The 11,687-nt window shown below is 38.3% G+C and overlaps 1 protein-coding gene across 1 annotated transcript in view; it reads right to left on the bottom strand.

Moving 5' to 3' along the window:
• Positions 1-3,635: 3,635 nt before the first annotated feature.
• Positions 3,636-11,687, bottom strand: part of LOC115816400 (Fc receptor-like protein 3) — a 63,211-nt gene continuing 55,159 nt past the window's right edge. The window contains exons 8-13 of the mRNA XM_030779356.1: positions 8,659-8,937; positions 7,668-7,946; positions 7,191-7,429; positions 5,176-5,239; positions 4,992-5,042; positions 3,636-3,733 (exon numbers count right to left, since the gene is read on the bottom strand). Of these exons, the coding sequence (XP_030635216.1) occupies positions 3,636-3,733; positions 4,992-5,042; positions 5,176-5,239; positions 7,191-7,429; positions 7,668-7,946; positions 8,659-8,937 (1,010 nt within the window). The remainder of the gene's footprint in view (positions 3,734-4,991; positions 5,043-5,175; positions 5,240-7,190; positions 7,430-7,667; positions 7,947-8,658; positions 8,938-11,687) is intronic.

Genomic DNA, 11,687 nt, shown 5'->3' with positions numbered 1-11,687 from the left:
ATATTTTCACAGCTTCATTTTTACAATATGTTTGAAAATCCGTTCATCTTGGAAATTTTGAAAGTGTATTATAAGCTCTTCCTGTATTCTCACATTTAGATCACACTTCTGCAGAAATGTCGGGAAGGTTGATATGGTAGAGACAGTTGGGCCCTATATAGTTGTAAATATTGTTTAAATATTATCTATCTATCTATCTATCTATCTATCTATCTATCTATCTATCTATCTATCTATCTATCTATCTATCTATCTATCTATCTATCTATCTATCCGTCTGTCTGTCTGTCTGTCTGTCTGCCTATGTATCTATCTATTCTTATTATAAATCAAAAACTATTTGCACATTTCTAACAGCAGGTCAGGACTGAACATTTGTAGTGTGGAAATGTAATTTTTGTTTGGCTGGTTATTTTCTGCTTGTTTGTTGGGGGGCACTCTCAAAAAGCCTGTGCATCGTAACACTGTCATCTATTAACACTGAAGCTGTGATACTGTTGCCATGTTAATACTGTAAATATGAAAAGATCTGCATGTGTAGCATGCAAAGTTATACTTTTTTTTTTCTTTTTCATTTTAACTGTTTTTTCTTTTTTTTTTTGTTTTTTTGTTTTTTTGTTTGTTTGTTTGTTTGTTTGTTTGTTTCTTCATGCCCTATCAAAACATATCTTTTAGATCAAGATGAAGTTTTATGAAATATCAACTTTAGATATTCTAATATTTTGTTAATAAGTCATTATCTTGTTAATGTTCATTGTAATTGTCATACACTTTTCTGAGAGCATTAAATACAGGCCAGTACAAAGAAGCAGTTAACACCTCCACCCACCTACATGAGGCAGAAGCAGAAGAGAAGCCAAACCACAAACAGTCATTTCAGCCTCTTTTCTCAGACATCACACACAAGGCCACTGTGGTTGGAAACAGTAGAGGTTGCTTTCAAGTGCATTTCTCAACTATGCATGCTGCATCAAGTTATTCTGTTGCTCTGGTGTGTGTGTGTGTGTGTGTGTGTGTGCGCGCATGTGTGTGTGTGCGCATGTGTGTGTGTGCGCATGTGTGTGTGTGTGTGCGTGTGTGTGTGTGTGTGTGTGTGTGAGTGTGTATGTGTGTGTGTGTTTGTGTGCGTGAGTGTGTGTGCATGTGGGTGGGTGTTGATATATTTGTGCATTGTCAATCTAATGCTTTTCAATGACCTACTGAGCTGAAATGTGCTCTCTTCTTTCGAGTGCTAGAAATTTCCATTGCCCCTCTCTGTATCTCTGTTAAAAACAAACTAAGCTGACACTGTAATTTGTCACTTTACGGAGCACTTGCTTACCCATAAAGAATCGTGTTAAACATACTGATAATTAATTGCAGTTTAACCTTTAACAACATAAAGTTTTGTCTCAGTTTAACAGTTTATATTGAGAAGCTGTAAGCTGCTCTGTTAATATGGACACAGAGCTGATCTCTGGGCGTTGGACTACAGTTACTACATGTTGGGAACATCTCCAGGTGACCTGGTAGATCCAGATTCAATACAGAACATGAGAAGACACCTGAACCCACATCAGCAATCATCACAATCATCAACTGATGCTGTACAAGACTGTAGATGGGTTTAGGAAAATTTCGACGGGAAGACTCTCTAACAGTGACTAAAGCTGGTGATTAATAATGATAGGAATGTGTGAGTAAATACGATGGAACCCAGAACATCAGGAGAAAGAAGGAGAGGAAGAAGAAGAAGAAGAAGAAGAAGAAGAAGAAGAAGAAGAAGAAGAAGAAGAAGAAGAGGATAGGGAGAAGTGAGGAAGAGAGTCAGGGAGCCTTGGAAAACTGTGATCAATAAGGATAACAGATGCACATGTGGAAACAAACAAACAAACAAACAAACACATAAGGACGTCTGATACGTATTTGTTACATTCTTTTTTCACAGCCTAAAAGCAGATACAGATGTGGAAACAAACAAACAATAAAGCAAAAAAAAAAAAAAAACTATTTATTTTGTCTGCCATAGAGTTACATTGATGACATACATTAAGATATGAATGGTCAGTTATATGTACTCCTTTTGATGCTTTAGTGTAAAATCTATGTCAAATTTTGAATTGGGCCATATGAGTTCTCTTACAGTAGCTCATATTCTTTGCACTGACAATTTTCTCTCACATCCATGGATCAGTAGAAACTCATAAGCCTTGTTGTCCAGTAAATTTACATTATGATCCTTGAAGTTAAGATTGTCACAGATGGAGAGTACTTTTTTTTTATTCTTCCCAGTTGGTTTTGTGATAGTAACACCATAAATCACAGTAAGGGCTCCATATTTGCTCCGTGACAATATAATTAAATACAAGTAAGAATCCCCCTCTCTCTCTCTCTTTTTATATATATATATATATATATATATATATATATATATGAACTACATACCAGAACATTTGACCAATGAAGGTCACTAGGGCATCTAGGCTGCTCACATTGTTGGAGATGATGTGATATGCTATTTTATGCAATGCCTCCCTCTGCTGGACTCAGACTGAAGTTCATCTGGGCTTCATGTCCTCCTCCTAATCCAGCTGTAGATGAGACTCCTGTTATCAGATGTATGACACACTAGATACACCATAGGTCCAAATGCAGTGATACCAGAAACTCATACAATTGTGTTTCAAAAGAGTACGTTAGCATGTCATGATGGAAATTTACTCTTCAACAGAAATTAGAAGCAGTGAAAGCATTGACAATAGAAGAAGTCATTTATTTTTAGCTTTAAAAGACTGGATGTCCAGTTACATAAAAATGAATGAATAAAGCGGTATTTATCATTGCATTTTGAACTGGGTTTGAAAACAACAGATTGTTAAATAAGACACCAAAACCTGATGTAAAAGGTACAAGCAATTACACTGTTTTGGTAGTGACTATATATAACCATTATTTATTAGGAAATATGTAACAATAACTTTATAAATGCTTAATACTTATTTAATACTCTCAAAATTTAGGCACAGGCTTAAACTTAGTTAACAGAAATAGATTTTATCTTTAGACTGCTGGAAACATTGGCATGAAACAATGAATGCATGTATACAGTTAGTCAGAAACTGAAACAAATACAAATATGAATGTTAGTGAGAAAATGTTATTCTCATACCATTCAATGCCTCTCTCATCAACAGACAATAAAATTACTGCTGTTTGCAGATATGCCAGCAGGCACAAAAATAAACATGCATAAGTAGGAGAAAAAAGCAGGGTGAAAAACCTTCCCCTGGACCATTCAGCTGAGTTAGCAGGAGCAGCAGGAGAAACTGAGTCAGGAGCAGAGACAGGGAGCTGGGAGGCAGCAGGAGCAGACTGGGTGACAGTGGAAGTGTGAGATGTGGAGGATAAGGTAGACTGCAGTCGTCTACTCCTGGTTTCTTCTATATCCTGACGTCGACTCTCAGCTCCTGTGACGTGTTCCCGTGTGGCCAGATCTGTGTGCAGATGTAAAGCACAACTAGAGACACTGAAATCCTGAAATCTGCCTGCTGCATTCATTTGGGGGTGAAGTCTTCTGTCATTAAGAGACTGAATACAAGTATAGACAACTCTTTAACTGTCAATGAATAGGCAGAGTTCAGTTGACAAAACACTGGCTACTGGGCAACTAGGTAGACCTTGGACCCCACCACTCCTACTGAGGTCAGGTAACCAGCAAAGGTCTCTACAGCAGAGGGCAAAGGGGAGAACAGGTCTAAATAGAGAGAACAGGAATAATCAGAGAGAACAAGGCTAACATTGGAACAAGGTTAACAAAGGCAGAAGAAAGATGGTTTACAGAGAAATTAGGAAACAAGGAACAACACGCAGCTCAATGTAAACAGTTAGTGATTTTTCAAAGCACCTGTGATAACATTACAGTGTATATATAGACTGACACAATAAGTAAACAAACTGGACAAGTGCACATACACTTGGAGAACAAGGTGATTAGCCAATCAGGTCCAAGTGTATTTTGACCAGAAGACAGGAAGCTATTGACAAAAGTCTGACAACACACATTCAGTTTTGAGTAGACCGGGCCTGACTTTCCACTCATCTCACTTCATATGAGGGAAATAAAAAAATAAATAATCAAATGAAATTCAACCAGACAGCTTAACACAATGGTACACCAGCATTCTCACAGTCCGTTTAAGATGCTTTTATCATCTATGAGATCATTATTATTTTCCTGTTAAAACAATAATAACCCATCAACTCTAAATAAGCTGTCTGTCAGTTATCTTTTCTCACTGTCCCGATGTCTTACTGTCTTTCTCATTGTACCCAGGCATATTCAGTGCCAGTTAAAATGGTGTGAGTGTGTGATGGGGAGTGTAATGATGGTGTTACTATACCTGCGGTTGTGTTTGAGTTTAGAAGTAAGTAAACTGTGTCCTCCTGTGTTGTGTTGGTCTTGTCTGATGGAAGGAAATACACAAGCAACATGTACTGTAGTATCCCATCCAAAATGATGCTTTAAATGTTCATGTATTCGGTTGTTTTGATTGTGAGGTAAAGTGTATGTACCTTTTCCCTTTCATATTTCAAAAAGTTAATATTTTTCATCTCAACATTAGAATAATTTCTGTTGCTTGGTCCATCCACAAGATCTAAAATTCAAAAACAACAAAAACGATAGCAAATATTTCAAACAACAATTATACAACAATCAATTTAATTAATTAATTAATTGTTGCCACAGATCATTGTTAATAAAGTGTGATCTATAGCTTTATTAGACTGACAGAGATATTAAAATGGTTATCATGTGTTGTGTTTAAAGATGAGTACAACCAAAGGACATGTGATCACAGTGTATGTTAGTTATAGACTTTACCCCTGTTGTCTCTGTCTGGAGTATCAATATCGTCATAGCTGTGAACACTTCCTATGAAAGACAGAAAGATCTTATGTTTATGGAAGTTCAGTATTTAAAAATCATAGTGTATGTTAACAGTAAACTTTACCTCTGTTGCCTTCACATGGACTCTCAATGGTGTCATAAATGTCAGCAGTTCCTATGAGAGACAGTATGATTATGGGTGCTCAATACATAAATGTAATTTGTACAGATGTAGATATTTATTATTGTAATAACATATGTATATACTGACCAAACTGGAGTGACATGTATTCTGACTGAGTGCCCACTCTTCCCCCTGTCTGTCTCTGACCCTGGTGTGGAGTCTGACTGGTGCTGTTGTGTCTCTTGACTCTAGAGGGCGACAAAGATCACTAATATGCGCAAAGCAGCTCTCTTTTTAAATGGCATGTTTGACAAAGAGAATGAAGAATACCTACAAGCAATTTTCAGTAGAGCAGAGACCTGCAATGGTGATGAGATTTTCATTACAGTCATTCGAGTTTACATTACTTATATTCATTTAAACTGCTGTTGTTACTTGTTTCGTGCGGCGCATTTGTGTGTGGTTGCGTCTTGTTCGCGTCTCTCTCTCTCTCTCTCTCTCTTTCTCTCTCTCTCTCTCTCTCTCTCTACCCTCTCCTATCACCTGACGCAGGGATCCAGCGGTGGCGCGAACAGCTGCCACTCCCCACCTGGCCTGGTGTTGCGTCCCACCTCCGTGTTCCCAGCCAGCCAACCAAAGACGGAGCACCCCTCGTCGGATGGCCAACCGGAGATGGGGCGCGGAAATTTAAAGATGCCAGTTGTTAGCTGTGGGTAGATTTTCGGTCTCGTTTTGCGTTCGCTTGTGCTATACTGTGTTCTAATTACTCGCTGTATATCGTGTTTGACTTTTGTTATTATTGACTACGGATTTGGATTACGGATTGGTTTTGGTTGCTTTCGATTGGCGTGGGGAGAAGAATAGGTAAGAAGGGGATCCCCGCGCTAGGAGTTAACTGTGTATAGGGGTTAGGTTAGAGGCGGGTGCCACTATTGTATGTTTTGTTTTGTAGGCAGTGAGCGTAGTTAGGTTTATTTTGGCTCTGCCACCTTTTTAGTTTCTCGTAGTTACGTGTGTGTTTCCGTAGGTAGTTAGGGTGGTTTCTGTTATATTTCGTTCATTCCTTTGGCACCGTCTGTAGTTCTCTCCCCTCTCCGCGTTCAGGTGTAAATATTTCTGTATATATATATATATATATATATTCTTGTAAATATTCTTTTGGCACTTTGTAAATATCTTTAATACATTGCACTTTTTTTGTTGTACATTGCTCCCGTGTCCGTGTGTTTTTTCCCCTCGCACCGTCCCAATCCGACACTGGTGGTGGGTTTCCTTTATGCTACGTCCCTGCTCATACCCCTAGACCCAACTCACCATCTGGGACGTAACAATAATAAAGTCATAATTCCGTGTGTATTTAAGTGACTTTATATGTATTCCTTTTATGCACACCCACGTTGGTATCATAGTTCTAAGTTTTTTGTTTGTTTGTTTGTTTTTATTACAGACAAAGAGGTATCACACCATGGTTAAAAAATTTGAAATGATAAAATTCAGTTTTAAAAGAGAGAAAAAACAGCGATGTTGTACTGACCAGACTGCAGTGTCCTATTTCCTGCCTGAGTCTCCACTCCTCCTCCTGTCTGGTTCTGATCTTGGTTTGACATCTGACTGCTGCTGTTTTTAGAGAGACAAAGATCACTAACATGCACAGCAGTTAATTACAGGTGTATAGTGTAAGGAAAGTTCATGCAGAATTGTATACTTACAAACATCTATGGTTGAAGCAGGAACCTTGAATGAAATGTGAAAAAAAATGTGAATTATTATATACAGTAAAAGCAATTATTGACTTGTTATTATTATTCAACATCTCCTCACATGAAAACAGTGGGTAAGCCTGTAGAAAAAACACATTGAAATGACCTGATTTTAAAGCACTAAGGCATGAGAAAATAGTTTTACAGTTGTATGTAGAAAGTGCAGATACCTTCTGTTTTTTTGGAGCAGTAAAACAGGATCATTAGAATGATGATCACAAAGACAACACCCAGTCCCACCACCACTCCTACTGTTACAGCAGAGGATCCACCACCTGACACTGAATCTATTCACACACACACACATACACACATGCACACATGCACACACGCACACATGCACAAACACACACATACACATAAGTAGTATACTCAAACTACTGCAGTATCACATTGGAGTTAGGAGCAGAATAAAAAATATTACGATCTCACCTCTGACAGTGATCCAGCTCTTTGGTGACTCTCCTCTCTCTGGGTGTTTACACCAATACAGACCCTCATCTGACTTTGAGACAGTAGGGATGGTCATCTCTCCTGTAGTCTGATTCTGGAGGACTGATCCATCTTTATAGAAATCAGCTCTGAGGTCTGAGGGGTCATATCGATATCTACAGTGCAGAGTCAAAGTGTCTCCCTCAGTTACAGGATGGACAGGACTCTCCAGGATCACATCACCATCTACAGAACAGAGAAAACATTAATGCTTTTAATATGGATACTTCTTAACACTGTGAAAAATGATATAATCTCTGGGGTAATACTTATATAAGGTCTGACTTTTAAACCTTAAATGATGTTCTGTGTGTTTGGAAAAGAGTTAAAAATTTGATGCTTCAACATTATGTATTAATTTACTTCACCATGTATCATCACTAATTTTCACAGATATGATTTAAATGTGACCGTTGAGACTGACATGTCACTGTAATGTTGAGAGGATTACTGTTCCCTCCAGAGTCAGACTGACACCAGTACACTCCACTGTCTGATGACTGGAGGGAGCTGATGCTACATGTAGATCCTGTTACTGATCCCCAGTCTGATGAACAGCTTGACACCTCTCCATTATCTGTGTATCGTCTCACTGTCCATCCAGTAGAGTTACTCTGTACCTCACAGCTCAGTGAGAGAGAATCAGATGTAAAGTGTTGAGTTTTGTTGGAACTGATGATCAGAGAGGCTGGAGGAGACAGACCTGAGACACAGAGAGATGGGACTATAAAGGAAAGACCTGATTCAGAAACTGAAACAAAAATAAATACATTTAAATGAAAAAAATATTGTGAATCAAACATTTGATTAAAAATACATAACAATAGCAAAAAAACAAACAAACAAACAAACAAACAAACAAAAAAACAACTCAGAGGTAGTCTCAGGATCGACAACAAAAAAGAGAAATCAGTCAATCAATACATCAATTAATCAATCGGCAGGTCTATTAACTCACCAGTGACCCACAGTGGCTGTGTTGTGCTGTACTCTGAGTAATAGACTGGGTTTCCTCTCTGTGCTCTGCACACATAAACTCCTGTGTGTTTAAGAACAGCAGGGCTGAGAGTGTAGGAGCCTCCAGCTCCTCTGCTGCTATCTGAGAGGAGTTCTACAGAGTTAGAATGAACCCTGGGTAGCCCATCTGTGTAGGGAATGACTCTGTACCAGAGGAATGTCCAGCCTGTAGAGGAGTCTTTAACCTCACAGCTCAGAGTCACTGAGTCTCCTTCGGTCAGGCACATCTTTGGAGAAACACTCAGAACTGACTGGGCTTTGTCTTTTAGAATAGAGAAAAAATTATAACTTTTCCTATAATAAGTAAATGAATTGTGTTCAATAATCAACGCAAACGTCATTTTTTCCTCCTTTGAACGTAAATGATAACAATGTTTCTGAGTCTCCTGTGAACTCACCTGATGACACAGTCAGTGTTACAGCATCACTCATCTCTGAGATCTGTGAGTCTCTTCTGTGTTTTCCTCTACAGGTGTATTCACCACCATGGGACTCAGAAACAGGACTGATTGTGTATTCCTGATCTTTACCGACAGGACTGAGTGAAGAACTCTTCTTATACCAGCTGTATTCCCAGTCAGTGTCTCTCTCTCCCTGTATTTGACATCTGAGAGTGACAGTCTCTCCTCTGAATGTCTGTTTATCAGGCTGCAGGATCACAACAGCTTTTGGACTCCCTGTAGAATAAAATACATACCACACTAATGTACAGCACACAAATATAAAACAAACACAGAACAGAGATTGACACATCTAAACTCTACAGAGAAAATACACCAAAATACATCATAATTATGTCCACATAACCGAGTGGAAAACTTTTATAAAAGTATATTCCAAACTCCATCAGAGTCATGTCCACGTAAATGTATATAAATATTCACCTGTAACATTTACCCAGACTGCATCACTGTATTGTGTGTAGTAGACTGGGTTTCCTCTTCCAGATCTGCACCAGTACTGTCCTCCATCAGAGTCTGTAACAGAACTGATTGTGTAGGAGTCCTTATCAGTCTGTGTCAGTGCTGAAGAGTCCTGTGTGTGTCTGTACCAGTAAAACACCCATCCTGTGGACTGGTCCAGTTTACAGCTCAGAGTAACTGTGTTTCCTCTCAGTACTGCTCCTTTAAGACTGGAGGTGAGTTGAGGTTCTGGTTTTGATCCTGTAGGAGAATAATGAATAGTTCAGACTCTACACTGTCAGAAATATTATATTGTCCTTTAAGTCAGTATCACATTAATCACTCACCTCTCACAGTCAGAGAAACAGAGTTGCTTCTTTGTGAGGATGTGGGTCTGTCATCACTCTCTCCCTGACACCAGTACTGATCCTGGTCAGTTACAGCAGCTGCTCTGATGGTCAATGTGTCTCCAGTTATAGTGTAACCATTAGACTGAGACACTGCTGTCTGAGTGCTGCCTTTATACCACTTATATCTCCAGTTCCTCCCAGACTCTATCACACACTTCAGACTGACTGTCTCTCCACTGTACACAGAACTCTCTGGTTGCACAGTGAGTGTAGCTGTGGGTAAGTCTGTAGACATGAAGACAGTGTTACTAGTACTTTAAATTCAGCATTTATTTTAGTCAGGGACACTCGGTGTGACCTGAAGAGAACATGAAGAACTGTTGGACAGTTTTCTGAAACACAATATCATGCAATATGAAACCAACATTAATTCTAAAGTGACAGCTGTGTTTTTTTTGTTTTTGTTTTTGGTTTTTTTTTTTGTAATTAGTCAGTCATTCTTACTGATACACACAAAACAAATCAAAACAATTCAGAAATGACCAAAAAGAGCATCAGGGTGATTGAAACAGTTGTCTCTACATTTGTGCTCTTGTTTTTAGAGTATGAGTATTAAAATACCTAAATGGAAAAACAAAGGTCTACTTTTTACCAAGACATTTTCATTATAAACATCACAAGAGTTATATACAAGTGCTTGAAATTGTAGTGTAGTTTGTTGAGGCAGGTGAACAGTGTAATATTAAGGGTTATGCAGAGATTTGTAATGTTATTTTATGGAGAAATATTCTTTTCTTGAAGATGTATTTGATGTCTCCTGTCATTCTAACTTACTGACCTCTAACAGTGAGAGTGACAGGACTGCTTAACTGTGAGGATGTGGGTCTGGAATCTCTCTCTCCCTCACACCTGTACTGATCCTCATCAGTTACAGCAGCTCCTCTGATGGTCAATGTGTCTCCATTTACAGTGTGATGTCCAGATGTATACAATCTAATTTGAGAACTGCCTTTATACCACTTAAATCTCCATCCACTTTCAGTCTTTATCTCACACGTCAGACTGACTGTCTCTCCAGTGTACATAGTGGTCTCTGGTTTTACTGTCAGTGAAGTTGTTGGCAATTCTGTGCAAATGAGGGAAAAGAAAAGAGGAATATTAAACATAGAACATGATTCCAACAAGACTTCAGAAATGTGTCTGAGATTCAAACTATTCCTACAGATATTATTAAATGTTTTATATGAAATGCTGCACATTCATTTTAAATTCAGAGAAGCTCTTAAGAGTGCTTCAGAGGTATCATACCATTTAAAGGTTACTCAGAATAAGACTAGAATTAACTGGAAAATATTTTTTCAAATCATTGAATAAGACAGTTTACCTCTGACAGTGAGAGTAATAGAGTTGCTTCTTTGTGAGGATGAGGGTCTGTAATCACTCTCTCCCTGACACCAGTACTGATCCTGGTCAGTTACAGCAGCTGCTCTGATGGTCAATGTGTCTCCAGTTATAGTGTAACCATTAGACTGAGACAGTGCTGTCTGAGTGCTGCCGTTATACCACTTATATCTCCAGTTCCTCCCAGACTCTATCACACACTTCAGACTGACTGTCTCTCCACTGTACACAGGACTCTCTGGTTGCACAGTGAGTGTAGCTGTGGGTAAATCTGTAGACATGAAGACCGTGTTATTAATACTTTAAATTCAGTATTTATTTTAGTCAGGGACATTCGGTGTGAGCTGAAGAGAAGGTGAAGAACTGTTGAACAGGTTTCTGAATAACAGCATCATACGAGATTAAACCAACGTTAATTCTAAAGTGACAGCTGAGGGGTTTTTTTTTTTTTTTTTTGGTTGTTTGTTTGTTTGTTTGTTTTTTTTATAAATAGTCAGTCATTCTTACTGATAGACACACAACAAAACGATTCAGAAATGACCAAAAAAGAGCATCAGGGTGATTGAAACAATGTTTCTGCATTTGTGCTCTTGTTTTTAGAGTATGAGTATTAAAATACCTAAATGGAAATAACAAAAGTCTACTTTTTACCCAGATATTTTCATTATAAACATCACAACATTGATATACAAGTGCTTGGAATTGTAGTGTAGTTTGTTGAGGCAGGTGAACAATGTAATATTAAGGGTTATGCAGAGATCATTTTATGAAGAA

The sequence above is a fragment of the Chanos chanos genome, chromosome 7, assembly GCF_902362185.1.
Source record: "Chanos chanos chromosome 7, fChaCha1.1, whole genome shotgun sequence".
In the NCBI taxonomy this organism is placed as follows: Eukaryota; Metazoa; Chordata; class Actinopteri; order Gonorynchiformes; family Chanidae; genus Chanos; species Chanos chanos.
Note: the sequence above shows the minus strand (reverse complement) of the source record. Positions and strands in the feature narration are given on the sequence as shown.